Source organism: Hemiscyllium ocellatum, chromosome 32 (assembly GCF_020745735.1).
Source record: "Hemiscyllium ocellatum isolate sHemOce1 chromosome 32, sHemOce1.pat.X.cur, whole genome shotgun sequence".
Taxonomy (NCBI): Eukaryota; Metazoa; Chordata; class Chondrichthyes; order Orectolobiformes; family Hemiscylliidae; genus Hemiscyllium; species Hemiscyllium ocellatum.
Genome location: NC_083432.1, coordinates 49,267,674 through 49,287,312, shown reverse-complemented (window position 1 = coordinate 49,287,312; position 19,639 = coordinate 49,267,674). Strand labels below are relative to the sequence as shown.

Here is a 19,639-nt window from a genome sequence, read left to right as displayed (position 1 = left end):
CCACTAATGGCGTAACTACCCTATTCTCCTTGTGTGTGATATAATCAAAAGTGAGGGTCTTGGGATCTGCCAACAGCCATAACCCGGTAAATTATTTTAGGGGTTAGTTTATCAGAAGGAATTAAAATTGCAGAAAACAAAATAATTCTTTACAGATTATCAGCATTCACCAAATCTGTACCTTTTCTCCAATAACCAAGTATAACCATCCCCTCACCAGTCAATAACCACACATACTTTTTAAAATGTAATTTTTATTTAAAATCAGAGTGGCAAATGTTTGACTAGGGCAGGGAAATTAAAGATTTCTTCAGACATGCAAGTAAATGTTTTAAGAACACAGTTTATCTACAAAGGAACAGTATACGACATAAAATCAACACTCTTTTGGCTGATTTTGATACAAAGGGCTCCCCACCTCATTTTTAAAACATATGAACACATTAAGTCCAGTTGTACGGTACCTGCCCTCTGTGCATCTTCGAGGAGAAAGTGAGGACTGCAGATGCTGGAGATCAGAGCTGAAAATGTGTTGCTGGAAAAGCGCAGCAGGTCAGGCAGCATCCAAGGAGCAGGAGATTCGACGTTTCAGGCATAAGCCCTTCTTCAGCCATTCCTGAAGAAGGGCTTATGCCCGAAACGTCGAATTTCCTGCTCCTTGGATGCTGCCTGACCTGTTGCGCTTTTCCAGCAACACATTTTCAGCTCTTTGTGCATCACAAACCACATTAAACAAACTTGCTGACAGTCTTCCAAACCTGGCCCTGAGTTGAAACACAGAGGTAATTCTGACATTTGCAGACTAACTGTCCCGTCGGCAATTTAACAAATGATTGGGATTGAGAACATGTTTCAAGATTCCATTCGCAACATCCAATGTTTCATCATTCACGAGAACTATGTCATACAAAGCCAGGTATTTGTTCAGGAGCTGATCAACCTGCAGGGGAAAGACAGGGTACTGAGATCAGAAGGCTGTAGTGAATGGAGAAGTTTTCAAATTGAATCTACAACAAACTGATTCCTCTGGACAAACACACTTCCTAATGGCCTGCAGGTTAGAAATACTCCGTTCCAAACAGAATTGAGGGATTCAAGTCACAGCAGAACTAGCAACCTTTAAGTTGGATGTACAGACGATGGGACTTCAGGTGATAAATCAGCCCATGTTCCAGATGCCATTCTGAGTGAGAACAAAATTGGACATTGCCTTCATAGAACAGGTCCTTCCGCCCACAATGTTGCACTGACCTGTGAACTATTCTCAACTCTTCCCCCTACATTATCCCATCATCATCCATGTGCTTATCCAAGGACTGTTTAAATCTCCCTAATGTGACTGGGTTAACAACATTGGCAGGCAGGGCATTCCACACCCTTACCACTCTCTGAGTAAAGAACCTGCCTCTGACATCTGTCTTAAATATATCACCCCTCAATTTGTAGTTATGCCCCCTCATACAAGCTAACGTCATCATCCTGGGAAAAAGACTCTCACTGTTTACACTATCTAACCCTCTGATCATCTTGTATGTCTCTATCAAATCCTCTCTTAGCCTTCTTCTCTCCAGTGAGAACAGACCCATGTCTCTCAGCCTTTCCTCATAAGACCTTCCCTCCAGACCAGGCAACATCCTGGTAAATCTCCTCTGCACCTTTTCTAATGCTTCCAGATCCTTCCTGAAATATTGCGACCAGAACTGTACACAATATTCCAAGTGCGGCTGCACCAGCATTTTGTACAGATGCAGCATGATATTGTGGCTCAATCCCTCTCCCAATAAATCCTAACACACTGTATGCCGCCTTAACAGCACTATCAACTTGGGTGGCAACTTTCAGGGATCTATGTACATGGACTCCAAGATCCCTCTGCACATCCACACAATCAAGAATCTTTCCATTGGCCCAGTACTCTGCCTTCCTGTTATTCTTCCCAAAATGCATCACCTCAAATTGAGCTGCATAATATATATTGAACTAAGGAGTACAGTCATGAGGAAATCCTCTTGGACAACTCTCAGCACCCATGGGTAGAACTCTATCTCAGAACAGTTCAGAAAAACAGACTTTGAATTGACTTAGGTTTCTCAGACAGAAAATTAGCAACTTTTTCCACTAGCTGGAAAGGTTAGAAAGGAGGCAGCCATAACGTGAATCAGTCAGGCTATTCAAGGGAAAAATGAGAAAACATTGCAAAGAGGAGATGTGTAGAGCTCACTGCCACATCAAGGAAACAGTGTTAGCTCAATGAATAATGTAAAACCTGAGAGTGATAGAGTGCTGCTTGCTGATGGGGATTTGAGACTGTTTGATTAACACAGCATTAAATGCTACAGAGGAATTGAATTACCATCTCCAGTTCCTAACCTGGTGCCTGTACTGACCACTTTCATGGGACAAAACCAAGGAAGTGCATTGAGCTATTGCAGACCTTCCCTCACCTTATCGTTCAGGAATCCAATTTTCAGGATATTCTCCTGGTTTTGGACTCCGTCGGCCATGTTGGGATCCCCCAGTGAATCTCCCAGGAGAATGACGTTGCTGTGGCTTCTCAGCTGCTGTAAGTGTTTGGTGTTGTGCAGGGCCCCCTCACTCTTGTTGTAAACATGGATTATTTCACCTTTAAATCCTTTCAGAAACCCCTGAGAATAAAAAAATACATGCACAGCAAACGTTTAACATGATGCGCCACTGACCCTGAATTTAAAGTCGTTCTAGTTACTTACACTTACATAGAACAGTACAACACAGGAATGGGCCCTTCGGCCCACAATGTTGTGCTGAACGTGATGTTAAATTCAACTAATCCCTTCTACCTGTCCTCAGTTCATATCCCTCCATTCCTCGCATATTCATTTGTTTATCTAAAAGTCCCTTAAACGTCCCATCATATCTGTTTCCACCACCACCTCTGGCGGTATGTTCCTACTCCTGCCATTCTTTACGTATAAAACTAGCCCCTCACATCTCCTTTGAACTTCCCCCTCTCACCTTAAATGCATGCCCCCTATTATTAGACGTTTCAACTCTGGGGAAAAAATTCTGACCATCAGCCCTATCTATGCATCTCATAATTTTATAGACATCTATGAAGTCTCCCCTCAGCCTCTGCCACTCCTGAGTTAGCAACCTGAGTTTTTCTAGCCTCTCCCTTCTCCTCGAATGTGGCAATCAAAATTGACTGCAATACTCTAAGAGCGGCCTGACCCAGGTTTTATAAAAAGCTGCAACATGACTTCCCATTCCTTGTACTCGGTTCCCTGACCAATAAAGGCAAGCACCTCATTCACCTTCTTTACCACCCTATCTATCTGGACATGAACCCCAAGTTCCTTCTGTACATCAATGCTGTTCCACATCCTGCCATTAACTGTATACCTTTCCTAACATTTAACCTCCAGCACCTCACACTTACCTGGATTAAACTCCATCTTCCATTTCTCTGCCCATATCTGACCTGCCCAACTGATCCATATCCCACTGTATCCTTTGACAACCTTCTACACTATCCATAACTCTACTGTTCTTTATATCATCTGCAAAATTACTAACTCACCCATCAACATTTTCATTCAAGTCATTTCTATATATCACAAATAGCAGAGGTCCCAGTATGGATCCCTGCAGAACACCACCAGTCACAGACCTCCAGCCTGAAAAATACCCTTCCACCATGACCCTCTGTCTTCTTTGGGCAAGTAATTCTGAATCCCTGTGGCCAAGTCACTATAGATCTCGTGTATCTTAATCTTCTGGATGAGTCTACCAGGAGATACCTTATCGAAAGCCTTATTAAAATCCATGTCGACAACATCCACTGCTCTAACCTCGTCGATCACCTTTGTCACCTCCTCAAAACATTCAACCGATTTAGTAAGACATGACCCTGCACAAAGCCACGGTGACTCCCTAATTAGACCATGCTTTTCCGAATGCGTGTAAATCCTATCCCCAAAAACTCTCTCCAACAGCTTCCCAACCGCGGATATGAGACTCACCGGTCTAGTTTTCTAGATTATCTCTATTTCTCTTCTTGAACAGAGGAACATTTGTGATAATACAGCACCTTTCATAACCCCAATGTCCTGAAGTGTTTCATAGTAATATTTGCAACATTTTTGAATGTAGTAACTCATGAAAGAGAAATGAAACAGCTAATCTGCCACAATGTATCCAACTAATGCACTTTACATCCTTACATGTAGACTGTTTCCCAGACTGGTGAGTAAATTTTTTTGGTTAAATACCAAAACCAATAAAGACACCCAAACTTACAGAACCAGCTGCACTATAAGGAGAATGGTATAACCAGAGAGCACGCTGGTATTTAAAGTCTAACGTTCACTATTCGGGTTTACAATGGGTTTTATCTCTCAGGACTTCAAAGTGCCCCCACTCCATTGATAGTAGATTCCCGCAATCATTAATTTTTCTGCTCCTTTCACAATGGTAATCCTGACCCTTCCATAATCTGACTGCAGCCATTTATAGAATTCAACAACTCGGTCAATTAAGCTCATTCTGAATCTCCCCAGTAGCAAGTCCTAAAGCTCAAACACAGCCCACCCCCAAACCAGCCCCATAACCTCGACCTCCCAGAGCTCTGCACCTCCTGAGAAGTCGCTCACTCACATTCTCATCAAAGTCCATGAAGTTTGACACCACCGTGACGTTTTGGTGATAGACATCAAACTGCCGAATGATTTCCTCCAGAACATCACCTACACCAGCTGAAAATATCAAGACAGGAACACCGTGTTTGTGAAGTTCATCGAAGAAAATCCCGAATCCATCCCTGTGACAGAAAAACACACATCGGATGCATGAATGATTGTTGAACAGAGATCTGGGTTCACTCAGGACTACACAGCTGAAACAAAACTGACAAGTTGTATTTGTATAGCACCTTCACAGCTTTTGAATGCCACTCATCATCAGTGAAGTACTTTTTGGAATGTAGTCAGTGTTGGAATGTGGGGAACATTGCATTTCTGCACAGCATGCTCCCACAAACAACAATGTGATAATGACGAGATTATTTGACATTTGGTTGAGGGACACAACTCAGTCGGAATAGCAGGGAGATCTCCCCACAGATCTTTTATGTTCATTCCCCCAGGGGCAGATGGGGCCTCAATTTATTGTTTTAACCAAAGTACAGAACCTCTGAAAGTGTGGGCTTCCCTCAGCCCTGCATTGTGATTGTCAACACAAATTCTCTGTTCCAAGTGTCTGCAGTGACAGTTGTTTGACTCACTGTAACAGCAGTGCGCATTCAGCCCCAGCTGGGAGTTAAAATACACAATGGATCACTCCTACCTCAGCTCAGCACCTGATTCCTTCACAGTTTTGGCCAGTTTGCTCTTTTCAATCTTCTGCTCCACGAGGAGCTCATGAACTTTCGTCCACCTGCCGAAGAACAGAGAGTTCAGGGTCAGAGCCCAGTCACTTCCAATTAATCTACACCTGAATTAAGACTTGAGGCTTGATACTATACACTTGATTAGCACTCACCACCGGCACTCAGTAATAGCAGTGTGTACCAGCTACAAGATGCACTGCAGAAATTCACCAAGATTCCTCAGACAGTACCTTCCAAACCCACAACTACTTTTATCCAGGACAAGGGCAGCAGATACATGGGAACACCACCCCCTGCAAGCTCCTCTCCAGGCCACTTACTATCCTAACTTGGAAATATATCACTGTTCCTTCAGTGTTGCTGGGTCAAAATCCTGGTATTCCTTACCTAAGAGCATTGTGGGTCTACTGCAGCGGTTCAAGAAGGCAGCTCACCCCCACCTTCTCAAGGGCAGCTAGAGGGGGGCGTACATTACTTTCAAATTCAAATATCCAGAATTGATTTGAAGATAAAGCTATCTAAATTAGGATAGGCTTTTATTTCTTAAGACTCGAAGAATTAGAGGTGATTTTATTGAAACCTATAATCCTGAGAGATCTTGAAAAGATGGATGAGCCCAGGATAATTCCTGTTCTGGGGGAACCCCGAAGTTGGGGTCATTGTTTAAAAATTTAGGGTCACCCGTTTAAAACCAAGATTAGGCCTCACCTTTTCTCTTGTGAGTCTTTGGAACTCTCTGAAAAATTGCTAGAAGGCCCTCAAATGTTTTCAAGGCAAAGAGAGATAGGTTCTCAGGGGGAGGAAGGAATGTGGATTTGAGGTTACAATCAGGTTAGCCATGATCTTATTGAATGGTGGGGCAGGCTCAAGGGGCTGAATGGCCTATCCCTGAACCATGTGTTTGTATTTTTGTGACAATATGATTGAAAAAGAACATCACAAATGTTGTGCAAGTTTAATGAAATTCGAGCTGTACAAGATCCACACCAATCTAGAAAAGGGGAATAAGACAGTCCAGACACAACTGAGTCTGGATTACTCAAAGTAACTAAAAGAACAGCCAGAAGAGGCCAGAAACCTGTGGTCCCTCTGTTTCAGCTGAGCTCATGGACACACCCATCACAAACACACACCAACATCCACTCCCCTCCCAGCCCCAAGCAGGGAGGGGTGAAACCTCAGCACCTTCCCAGGTCCCCCACTCCGTGTGGCTGGATGGCAGGAATGGAGACAGCAACAATAAAATCTAAAGACTGTGACCCACCACTCGATCATCAGGGGAAACTTCTCTTCGATGCTGCGTGAGTGGTCAATCTCAATGGGATAGTAGAAGTTGAGAAGTTCGTTCATCTGTAATGAGAGATTAAAATTCTGAGAGGCGTGGACATTTGGTGCATTTTTTCCAGAGAGGAAATGTCAAATACTAGGGGTTATAGGCTTAAGGTGAGAGGGGCAATGTTTGAAGGAAATATGTGAGGCATTTATTTACACAGAGGATGGTAGGTGTCAGAAATATACTGCTGTAGAGGTGATAGAAGCAATGTTTAAGAGGCATTTGAACAAGTAGAGGGACACACACCATGTGCAGGCAGAAGAGATTAGTTTAGAATGGTATCATGATTGGCACAGACATGATGGGCCGAAGGGTCTGTTCCTGTGCTGTACTGTTCTACGTCTATGTTCACTGTGACTCAAAACACAGGCTGATCCACAATAAGCAGAGATAACATCAAGTTCCACAGTCTTACTAGACCATAGGGCTGCTATCTCATTCGTGAGAGATGACTGGTTGTAATTTAACCTGAGAACTGCCACAGCTCAGTAAGGGGAGAGGTTTGAGAAGGAAAGTCCTTCCTTTTGACCTCAGCCAATGTGGGAACTGAACCCACACAGTTGCCATTACACTATTTCACAAAGCAACCATCCAGTCGACTGAGCTAAACCAATTCTCAAACAGAGATATCTAACAGGCAAAGAGATATTTACCTGGGAAATAAGATCCGGAGAGTGAGGGAAATAATGTGAGAGCAAATGAGAAGCATATTATGGACCATCACTCCTGCCCCTTGTGACTGTGGAAATGTAGAAAGATGCATTCTGCATGTTCATGTCACTGCCAACAATTTTCTTCTGCAGATCATTGCTCCATGTTTACAAATGTGAACTAAGCTACAGCTTATTTATATCAGTAAAATGTAGGCACCAATTACCTTTATCTTGCATTCATCGCTAATTAATGTGCTGTCCTGAATAATACCTGTGGAAATCCAAAGTAGTACATAAGTAGTATTAGTGCAGATCAAACTCCAATTTAAAATTCAGTTCATTTATAATCTTCCTTTTGCAAATTTCCTGAAATTTCTAGAAAATTGTGTGCTCACTGAAATTAAAACTCTCACTATATTCTCCCCATCAAACACTCCCATTCAGGGTCAACACAATGCTAGATACTTCCTCTACACTGTCCCTGTTAAACAATCCCAGGACATGTACAGAACGGGGTTAGCTACAGAGTGCAGCTTTCTCTACTATTTTAAACGGTACTTTAAACTGAAAGTAAAGGTGCCTCTACATTTTTAAACTGTAAGTAAAGCTCTCTCAACACTGTCCCCATCAAACATACCCAGGCCAGGGACACACAGGTTTCACAGTAAAGCTCCCTCGACACTGTCCCCATCAAATGCTCACAAGACAGAGACAGCACAGGCTTAATACAGATGAAAGCTCTCTCTACATGGCCCCATAAAACAATCACAAGACCGAGACAGCATGGGGATAGATACAGATTAAACTGGCTCTATTCTTTCAAATGGAAACTAAACCTGACTTTACATTGTCCCATCAGAAACTCCCAGGACAGGGAAAGTACAGGGGTAGATAAAGTAAAGCTCCCTCTAGTTATTTAAATAGAAATTAAAGCTGAATTTACACTGCCCTCATCAAAAACTGACTAAACAGGAACAGCACAGATTAGATCTAGAGTAAAGCCCCCTTTACTCTTCTGTACTGAAAGCAAAGCTCCGTTCACACGCATAAAATGGAAGTAAAACTCCCTTCACCCTGTCCCATCAAACACTCCCAGGATAGGGTTTACCCTGGATTAGATACACAGTACAGGTAACTGTACTCTTATACATAGAAAGCAAAGCCCCATGAAACATTCCCACAACAGGGACAGCACAGGGTGAGATATGAAATAATGCTTCCTCTACACTGACTCCATCAAACACTTCCAGGTCAGGCACAGCGTGGGATTAGATATAGAGTAAGTGCCTCTACACTTTTAAACAGAAATTAAAGCTTCCTCTACACTGTCCCTGTCAAACATACTCAGGCCATGTACTATACAGATATGATATCGAAGCAGAATTAGGCCATTCAGCCCATCGAGTCTACTCTGCCATTTAATCATGGCTGATACCTTTCTGAAGCCTTCTCCCTGTAACCCTTGATTCCCTCACCAAGCAAGAATCTACCTCTGTCTGAGATACTTTTAATGATTTTGTCTCCATACACCTTTGTGACAATGAGCTCCACAGATTCACTGTGCTCTGGCTGAAGACATTCCTCCTCATCTCCATTCTAAAGGATTGTCCTTTCACTCTGAGGTTGTGCCTTCAGATCCGAACCTCTCCTGCTAATGGAAACACGTCCTCCATGTCCACTCTGTCCATGGCCTCTCGGTGTTCTGTACGTTTTAAACAGACCCCACCTCGTCCTTTCAACTCTGCGAAGTACAGACCCAGAGTCCTCAACTGCTCCTTATATAAAAAGCCCTTTGTCCCAGGATCATTCTCGTAAACCTCCTCTGGATCCTCTCCAACTTCAGCACATCCATCCTTAGATTCGGGGCCCGAACCTGCCCACAGTATTCCAAATGTGATCTGACCAGAGCCTTTCATAGCCTCAGCAGTATATTTCTGCTCTTGTATTCTAGCCCCCTTGAAAGGAATTTAAACATTACATTTGCCATCCTGTCAACTGAACCTGCATGTTAACCTTAAAAGTATCATGAACTAAGACTCCCAAATCCCTTTGTGCTTCAGATTTCAAAAAGCTTTCCCAGTTTAGAAAATAGTCTATGCCTCTATTCTTCCTACCAAAGTGCATAATCGAACAATTTCCCAGCTTGTATTCCATTTACCCCTTCTTTGTCCACTCTCCTGGCCTGTCCATGTCTTTCTGCACTCCCTGCTTCCTCAACACAACCTGTACCTCATATTTTTGTTGGGCGAAAACTTAGCAGCAATGCTCTCAATTCCTCCGTCTTGGGGTTGTTAATGTATAATGTGAATATTTGTGGTTCCCAACACTAACCCCTGAAGAACTCCACTCGTCATGAGCAGCAATCCTGAAAAAGACCCCTTTATCCCCACTCTGTGCCTTCCACCAGTCAGCCAACCCTTGAGCCATGCCAGGATTTTGCCTCTAACACTATTATGTTCTTTAGTAGCCTGGTGTGTGGCACCTTGTCCAAAGCCTTCTGGAAATCCAAACAGACCATGTCTATTTGCTTTCTTTTGTCTAACTTATTCATTACTTCCTCAAAGAATTCTAATAGATTTGTCAGGCATGATCTCCCCTTGACTCAGTTCTATTTTACCATGTGCTTCTCAGGACTCCATAATCTCATCCTTAATCATGGACTCTAAAATCTTGCCAACCAAGATTAGGCTAATTGGCTTATAGTGTCCTGTCTCCTGCCCTTCTTAAACAGGGTGTTATGTTAGCCTGATTCCAGTCATTCCTGAAAGATCATCACCAATTCGTCTACAATCTCCTTAGCTATCTCCTCCAGAACCTCTAGTCCAGGTGATTTATCCACCTTCAGATCTTACAGAACAAGAACTAAGAACAATACAGCACAGGAACAGGCCCTTCGGCCCTCTAAGCCTGTGCCGACACATTTTGCCCTTCCATACTAAAACGGTCTTCACTTACAGGATCCATATCCTTCTATTCCCTTCCTATTCATGTATTTGTCCAAATGCTTCTTGAATGCTGCTATTGTATCTGCTTCCACCACATCCTCTGGCAATGTGTTCCAGGCACTCACCACCCTTTGTGTGAAAAACCTGCCTCACACATCTCATTTAAACTCTCCCTCCCCTCTGCATCTGTGTCCCCTAGTAATTGATCCCTCCACTCTAGGAAAAAGCCTCACACTTTCTACTCTATCCATGCCATTCACAATCTTATAAATGAGTATCAGGTCACCCTTCAACCTCCTGCATTTCAGTGAAAACAAACCCAGTCTATCCATCTTTCTTCATTGCTAAAATTCTCCATAACAGGCAACATCATGGTAAACCTTTTCTGTACACTCTCCAACGCATCCACATCCTTCTGGTATTGTGGTGACCAGAACTGTATGTAATATTCCAAGTGTGGCCTAACTAAACTTCCATAAGGCTGCAGCATAACCTGTCTATCCTTATACTCAATGTCCCTTCCAATGAAGGCAAGCTTGCCATAGACTTTTATTACTACCTTACCTACCTGCACCATAGTGATCTGTGGACCTGCTCACCCAGATCCCTCTGCATATCAATACTCCTCAGGGTTCTGCCATTCACTGCACAATTTCCACCTGGACTTGACCTTCCAAAATGTATCACTTCACATTTATCTGGGTTAAACTTCATCTGTCCATGCCTCCAACTGATCTATATCTTGCTGTGTCCTCCGACAATCCTGCTCACGATCCACAAATCCACCAATCTTTTTACTGTCTACAAACTTACTAATTAGGCAAAAAGTGAGGACTGCAGATGCTGTAAACCAGATTTAGATCAGAGTGGTGCTGGAAAAGCACAGCTGGCCAGGTAGCATCCGAGGAGCAGGAAAATTGACGTTTCGGGCAAAAGCCCTTCATCAGGAAACTTACTAATTAGACTAGCCACATTTTCCTCCAAATCAACAGCAGAGGTCCCAGCACTGATCCTTATGGAACACCACTCGACATATTCCAAACAGGATCCTTCCATGCTAGCCTCTGTCACCGACTCTCTTTATGTTCTGGTAAGCTGCTAGTGTCTTCCACTGTGAAAATTGATGCAAATTACCTATTCAGTTCCTCCGCCATTCCTTGGTTCACTATTACTGCTTCTCCAGCCTCACTTTCCAGTGCTCCAATATCCACTCTTGTCTCTCTCTTATCTTTCATATACTTAAAAAAATTCTTGCAATTTTCTTTTCAATTAATAGCTAGCTTACTTTCATATTTCATCTGGCTTCCCACTAATCTTCACCACATTGTTTGCTTTCTCTTTTATGCTGTCCCTGATTTCCCTTGTCAGCCGTGGTTGCTTCATCCTCCCCTTCGTACGTATCTTCTTCACTGGGATGAATCTCTGCTATGTCTCCCAAATTACCCTCAGAAACTCCTGCCGTTGCTGCTCCACAATCTTCCCTGCTAGACTCCCCTTTCAATCACCTCCGGTCAGCTCCTCCTTCATGTCTTTGCAGCTACCTTTACTCAGTTGTAATACTGCTACATTCGATTCCAGCTTTACCCTCTCAAACTGCAATGTGAATTGAAAATGCTTGAATCTATTATCAAGGTAGAAGTAGCAGGACATCTAGATGCTGTGCAGAGGGACCTGAGTGTCCTTGTGCATGAATCACTGAAGGTTGGTCTGCAGGTACAACAGGTAATTAGGAAGGCACATACAATTTTATACTTCATTGCTAAAGGGATTGACTTTAAAAGCAGGGAGGTTATGTTGCAGCTGTGTAAGGTGCTGGTAAGACTATATATGGGAGTGCTGCATGTAGTTTTAGTCTTCTTACTACGAGAAGGGGTGCAGAGGACGTTCACCAGGTTGATTCTGGACTTGAGGGAGTTATAGTTTATGAGAAGAAACAGAATAGACTGGGATTATATTGATTGGAATTCAGAACGAGGGGGAATCTTATAGAAACATATACAATTATGAAGGGAATCCTTAAGCTATAGGGATGTTTCCACTGGTGGGTGAAACTAGGACAAGAGGGCATAGCCTCTCAGTTAGGGGGAGCAGATTTAGGACTGAATTGAGAAGGAACTTCTTCACCCAGAGGGTTGAGAATCTGTGGAATTCCCTGACCAGTGAAATAGTTGAGGCTTCCTCATTGAATGTTCTTAAAGCTAAGATAGATAACTTTTTGAACAGTAAAGGGATTAAGGTTAATGGTGAGAAGGCAGGTAAGTGGAGCTGAAGCCACAAAAAGATCAGCAGACTCAAAGGGCCAGATGGCCTGCTCCTGCTCCTAGTTCTTATGTTACGGTCACTGCCTCCAAGGGAATCCTTCACTTAAAGCTTCTTCATCAAGACTTTCTCATTGTTGTGGTTCTGTTCGCTGAGCTGGAAGTTTTTGTTGCAAACGTTTCGTCCCCTGGCTAGGAGACATCATCAGTGCTCTGGAGCCTCCTGCGAAGCGCTTCTTTGATGTTTCTTCCGGTATTTATAGTGGTCTGTCCTTGCCGCTTCCGGGTGTCAGTTTCAGCTGTCCGCTGTAGTGGTTGGTATATTGGGTCCAGGTCAATGTGTTTGTTGATGGAGTTTGTGGATGAATGCCATGCCTCTAGGAATTCCCTGGCTGTTCTCTGTCTGGCTTGCCCTATGATAGTAGTGCTTTCCCAGTCGAATTCATGTTGCTTGTTGTCTGAGTGTGTGGCTACTAGGGATAGCTGGTCGTGTCGTTTCGTGGCTAGTTGATGTTCATATATGCGGATTGTTAGACTTTCTCATTACGCATCACCAAATCCATCTTGGGTACATTCCACAAATTCCTTTTCTTGAGATCCATTACCAACCTGATGTTGCAAGTCTAACTGTATATTGAAGTCCCTCATGACTACTTTAATTGTGCCTTTCTTACAGGCTTTATCTATCCTAACGTATGTGTGTCCTTGGACACTTGTTCCAGAAACTTTAAGCTCTGCTGAACCTTCCTCTCTTTTAGGTAAAAACAAGGACTGCAGATGCTGGAAACCAGAGTCTAGGTTAGAGTGGTGCTGGAAAAGCACAGCAGGTCAGGCAGCATCCGAGGAGCAGGAAAATCAACATTTCGGGCAAAAGACCTTCATCACTTGCTCTCTTTTAACTTTTCCCATAATAGTTCATGCAACAGAAGCCATCCCCCCCCACACCACCACTACTGTTTACTTTAAAGCCCTATCCACACTCCTGGTAATGGGATTTGCCAGGACTCTGGTCTCAGCATCATTCAGGTGCAGCCCACCCCATCGGAACAGTTCACTCCTTCCCCAGTACTGGGACCATGCATTTGAATCATTTTTCCCAAAACTAATATTTGAGCCAAATGTTTACCCCTTAACTTTGTTCACCCTGAGCCAGTTAGTTCATGGTTCAGGTAGTAACCAACCTTTCTGGTTCTGCTTTCTAATTTAGTGTCAAAAAGCGTGGCACTGGAAAAGCTCAGCAGGTCAGGTAGCATCCAAAGAGCAGGAGAATCGATGTTTTAGGCATAAGCCCTTCCCCTCTGAACCAAACTCCCATGCTGCTCCAAGTTCCCCATACTATATACTCACTCGAGCTGTCTTGCACTCGATGTACTCTGAGCATACTGAATGTACTGTACAACACAGGATAGATAGAGAGTAAAGTTCCCTCTTCTCTTTGAAACTGAAAGTAAAGCTTCCTGTACCATTTTAAACTGAATTCAAAGCCCCCTTGATATTGTCCTCTTCAAAATACTCCCAGGACAGGGGCAGCATGGGATTACTTACAAATGTGAAGCTTCCTCTACATTGTCACCATCCAAGAACTCCCAGAACATGGACAGAGATAGATGCAGAGTAATGCTCCCTCTGCTCATTTAAACTGAAAGTAAAGCTTCCTCTACCTGTTCCCATGAAACATACTCTCCACTCTAGGAGCTCAGCATTCCAGTTGCAAAGTGACATTTTCCAAACGATCCCCGCAGTAGAAAAGGCAATACTTACTGTAACAGGTTACCCTTTTTTTGGTGGTCTTGGCAAATCGAGTTAAAGTCATATCAAAATCTGTAATAACCTGGAATAGAAACAGTAGTCCATTAATGGAGTAGGTTACATGGTTGTTCAACTCCAGCATTCCTTTAACACAGAAAAATAGTAAGTTGACTGTGCACCATGAAGCAGACCCTTCAGTCCCTTAAGGGGAGATGGTAGTGTCATGGTACTGCCACTGGGCTAGTAATCCACAGGGCTGAAAATGTGTTGCTGGAAAAGCGCAGCAGGTCAGGCAGCATCCAAGGAACAGGAGATTCGACGTTTCGGGCATAAGTCCTTCTTCAGGAATTCCCGAAACGTCGAATCTCCTGCTCCTGACCTGCTGCGCTTTTCCAGCAACACATTTTCAGCTCTGATCTCCAGCATTTGCAGTCCTCACTTTCTCCTAGTAATCCACAGGCCCAACTTTAATGTGATGGGGTCATGGTCAAATGGCAGCTGGTAGAATTTAAGTTCAATAATGAGGCTAAAGGCCCATGGACCTGATGGGGTGCGTCCAAGAATATTTAACGAAAGCAGCTGCAGAGATTTTGGATGCATTGGGAGTAATCTTCTAAGAACTCTCAAGTTCTGGAAAAGTCCCAGAGGAATGAAAAATTGTCTCTACTTTCCTGTTCACTCTCACACTTCAATTCCTGATGGACAATTTAACACAGTTTTAAAATGTTTAATGTCACCAACTCCATCATTCTCTGGGAAAGCAAATTCCACAGGTGTAGAGAAAAAGCGAATTCCTAATCTCTGTCATAAACACGAGACGCCTCATTCTTAAAGGCCCTTTTCTGCTTTCAATCATGGTAAATTCAGCTGAGGATAGCTACGATCTGGCCTCATTACAGACCCACCTGAAGTTTGGAGGCTCCCCCATCACAGAGGGCGGAAATAATTCTTTCCACACGCTCTGGTTCCTGGATATGGACGGTGCTTTTTTGTAATTCTGGTATCTGCAGGAAATGAAATCAGTTAGCATATCCTCAAATCTAAAGAGCTCGATAAATCTGCACTTTACCTCTGTCCGTTAGTTTAAACAGAGTGAGTATTCAGTAGTTTTAGATGATGTCTAAAGTAGGTGGCAAGTGATCATAATGGGCCTACTGCTGGTTTTATGAAACAGACTGTAATCCAGCAAACAGAGACTATGGTCATCAAACAAAAAGCACCCCAAACCCAGCTACCACCAATCAATCCTCCCTCACCCTGGTAAAACCCTGATCCCTGATCCACACAAAGACCTAGAACCCGGTATCACTGTCCCCAACTCTAAAACCAACAGCCTGGAACCCAACCCCTCCCCCCCCACCGCCTCAAACTGACTGCCAGCACTGAATTTCAATGCATCCCCAGGGTAGGGTCTGAGACTGCACACTAACCTGAGTGCTCAGAACAGCACCCTCCTGCTGAGAGAGCTTTGGTCCCGTCTTCATCACTGACCCATACACCCTTGTACAATGAAAAGTTTCACAATGACACCAAACCCCACCGATACACAAGTCACTGATCCTCAAACATTCCTACAGATGAGCATGGCTTCAATCGCCTCCCATTACCCCCCATTCCCTATTTCCATAACATTCCCTTTGCCTCATTCCCTATTTCCATGCTACCATGGAATGTTACCATGTCCCATTCCCTATTCCAATCCACCCACTGCTCACCAATTCCCACTTTCAAAAACCCATTCCAAACAGAGGATACATAGACACCATGGTGACAGGGATTGTGGTGACAGGAATCGTGATGTTGGGGACCAGAGTGATGGGGAACCATGATGATGGGAGCCATGGTGACAGGGACCGTGATGATGGGGATCAGGGTGATGGGGACTGTGGTGATGGGGACGATGGTGACGGGGACCATGTTAATGGAGACCAGGGTGACAGGGACCAGAATGATGGGGACCAGGGTGATGGGGGACCAGAGTGATGGGAAACGTGGGGACGGGGACCTTGGTGACGGAGACCAGGGTGACGGGGGATCAGGGTGACGGGGGATCAGGGTGACGGGGGAATCAGGGTGACGGGGGATCAGGGTGACGGGGATCAGGGTGATGGGGGACCAGAGTGATGGGGGACCAGAGTGATGGGAAACGTGGGGACGGTGACCTTGGTGACGGAGACCAGGGTGATGGGGGATCAGGGTGACGGGGGATCAGGGTGACGGGGGTCAGGGTGACGGGGGATCAGGGTGACGGGGGATCAGGGTGACGGGGGATCAGGGTGACGGGGGATCAGGGTGACGGGGATCAGGGTGACGGGGGATCAGGGTGACGGGGGATCAGGGTGACGGGGGATCAGGGTGACGGGGGGTCAGGGTGACGGGGATCAGGGTGACGGGGATCAGGGTGACGGGGAATCAGGGTGACGGGGAATCAGGGTGACGGGGAATCAGGGTGACGGGGATCAGGGTGACGGGGATCAGGGTGACGGGGGGTCAGGGTGACGGGGATCAGGGTGACAGGGGGTCAGGGTGACGGGGGGTCAGGGTGACGGGGATCAGGGTGACGGGGGATCAGGGTGATGGGGATCAGGGTGACGGGGGATCAGGGTGACGGGGATCAGGGTGACGGGGGATCAGGGTGATGGGGATCAGGGTGACGGGGGATCAGGGTGACGGGGGATCAGGGTGATGGGGATCAGGGTGACGGGGGATCAGGGTGACGGGGGATCAGGGTGACGGGGATCAGGGTGACGGGGGGTCAGGGTGACGGGGATCAGGGTGTCCTGGTTAATGACGAGTGACAATTAGTGACTTTTCCCCATGTTCCTGGAACAGGGTTATTACTCAATACCAATGCTACAAGAGGCCATTCAGCCCATTCATACTGGGATGGAGCCTCACTCCCTCCAACCCCCACAGACACACATTGGGCCCCGGCCCCATACACGGGCATCCCTGGGCTCCCTGCCCCATCCCTGTGCCCGGGCTCGGCCCCATCCCCGGGTTCAGGCTCAGGCTCGGCCCCGGGCCCCATCCCCATCCCCCGGGCCCCGGCCCCATGCCCCGGCCCCATCCCCGGGCCGCTGTCTGTACCGGGTCACGCCCTCACCATGTCGAGCCGGCTCCCGGACTCCAGGCCTCGGGCTGTCGTTTGGAAACGCCGACTCTGGGCCTCAGGCTCAGGCTCCGCCTCTGACGGCAGCAGCCGCTACCCCTCCCCCAGACACACACACACACACAGACACCCAGACAGAGAGAGAGACACACACACACACCCCCAGACAGAGAGAGAGAGAGACACACACACAGAGACACACAGACACACAGGGAGAGACAGACACCCAGACACACACACACAGACACAGACACCCAGACACAGAGAGAGAGACAGACAGACACCCCCACAGAGAGACACAGACACAGAGAGACAGACACTCAGATACCCCACAGAGACATACACCCAGACACACAGGGAGACATACACCCAGACACACAGGGAGAGACAGGCACCCAGACACCCCACAGAGACATACACTCAGACAGAGAGAGACAGACAGACAGACAGACAGACACACGGAGAGGCAGACACCCCCACAGAGAGAGAGACAGACACACAGACACACAGAGAGACAAACACCCCCACAGACAGAGACAGACACCCAGACACAGAGAGACAGACACCGCACAGAGACATACACCCAGACACAGAGAGACAGACACCCCCACAGAGACAGACACCCAGACACACAGAGAGACAACACCCCCACAGAGACATACATCCAGACACAGAGAGACAGATTCCCCACAGAGACATACACCCTGATACAGAGAGACAGACATCCCCACAGAGATATACACCCTGATACAGAGGGAGACAGACACCCCCACAGAAACATACACCCAGACACATAGAGAGACAGACTCCCCCACAGAGACATACACCCAGACACAAAGAGATAGACACCCCCCCGAGACATACACCTAGACACACAGAGAGACAGACACCCCCACAGAGACATACACTTAGACATACAGAGAGACAGACACCCCCACAGAGACATACACCCAGACACACAGAGAGATAGACACCCCTACGGAGACAGACACCCCCACAGAGACATACACTTAGACACACAGAGAGACAAACACCCCCACAGAGAGAGACATACACCCAGACACAGAGAGACATATACCCAGAAACAGAGAGACAGACACCCCCACAGACAACCCCTCTACTCCTTAAAGTGAAATATTCCCAGATTCTGGGAAAATTGAGATTCAGAAAAGAGCAAACAGTTTGCCCAATGTTTCAGACAATATTCATCCTTCATAGTTTATTTTCTTCTTTATTTTGGCATTATTTGGCTTTTAACTCTTTCCTAAATCTCTGGATTAGGAATCACTGATCTTTGCCACATTGTGTGTTCTTTCTTTCAATTTGATACCATCCTGATCTTCTTTGGTTGGTTTATCCCTTTCCTGGAATCCTTTTTCCTGACTGGGATATCTCTTTACTGTAAATAGTAAACTATTTTCTTCAACATTGGGTCAAAATCCTGGATCTCCCTCCCTAACAGCACTGAGAGTCAACCAGCACAGACTGCAGTAGGTCAAGAAGGCAGCTCAGCCCCACCTTCTCCACAGCAATTCGAGATGGGTGATAAATGTTGACCCGGGTGATAAATGTTGACCCAGATAACAATACCCACATCCTAAAAATGAATTTTTAAAAATGCCTGCTATTGTTCCTCAACCATATTTTCTGCTGAACTCCTTCCCCATTTCACTTTAGCCACCTCAACCTTATGTAATTAACGTGCTCTACCAGTGCCGGGGCTGTACCTAACCTCATGACTACTCAACACCACGTTTCTGAGGGTAAATTGGGTCACGCAGTCACTGATGCTCATATGCTGGGAATGAATTGGAAATGCACCAAGTAGACCTCCTTAATGTAGAGTACAATGGGGATATTCATAACATCCAGGAGGCAACATTGTTTGGTGTTTCCTTTTTGTTGTGACAAATTTGGAGTAATAAAGGGAATTCTGAATGCCATAAATGGTCATATCTCAGTATCCCTACGGTGAGGGTGGGGGAATTCTTGGATCCCCAAGGAATAACATTACATAAAAAGTAGAAGTTGAATTTTGTATTCTTATACTTTTTTGTCATGGGTTGTGATTGTTGCTGACAAGGGCCAGTATTTACTGCCCATTTCCAATTAACCCCGGACTGAGGGGCATGCTGGGGCATTTCACAGGGAAATTTAGAGTCAGCCACAATGCTGAAAGTCTGGAGTCACATATAAGCCAGACCAGGTGAGAAAAGCAGATCTC

At 45.4% G+C, this 19,639-nt stretch overlaps 1 protein-coding gene across 1 annotated transcript; it reads right to left on the bottom strand.

Annotated features, from left to right (window-relative positions):
• Positions 1-673: 673 nt before the first annotated feature.
• LOC132830787 (cytosolic 5'-nucleotidase 3-like) lies at positions 674-17,494 on the bottom strand. Its single transcript, XM_060848635.1, has 9 exons — positions 17,410-17,494; positions 15,209-15,307; positions 14,316-14,385; positions 7,576-7,622; positions 6,630-6,715; positions 5,323-5,412; positions 4,636-4,798; positions 2,445-2,645; positions 674-940 (listed from the first exon to the last, which is right to left on the bottom strand). The coding sequence occupies exons 1-9, from the start codon at positions 17,410-17,412 to the stop codon at positions 803-805; spliced, it is 897 nt and encodes a 298-aa protein (XP_060704618.1). The 5' UTR covers positions 17,413-17,494; the 3' UTR covers positions 674-802.
• Between the last annotated feature and the right edge of the window lie 2,145 nt (positions 17,495-19,639).

Coding starts and splice junctions, on each gene's coding strand:
- LOC132830787 (XM_060848635.1), bottom strand. Junction 4,799..5,322: donor GAATCAGGTGCTGAGCTGAG/GTAGGAGTGATC, acceptor TTTCTGTCACAG/GGATGGATTCGGGATTTTCT. Junction 941..2,444: donor TTGGATTCCTGAACGATAAG/GTGAGGGAAGGT, acceptor TTTCCCCTGCAG/GTTGATCAGCTCCTGAACAA.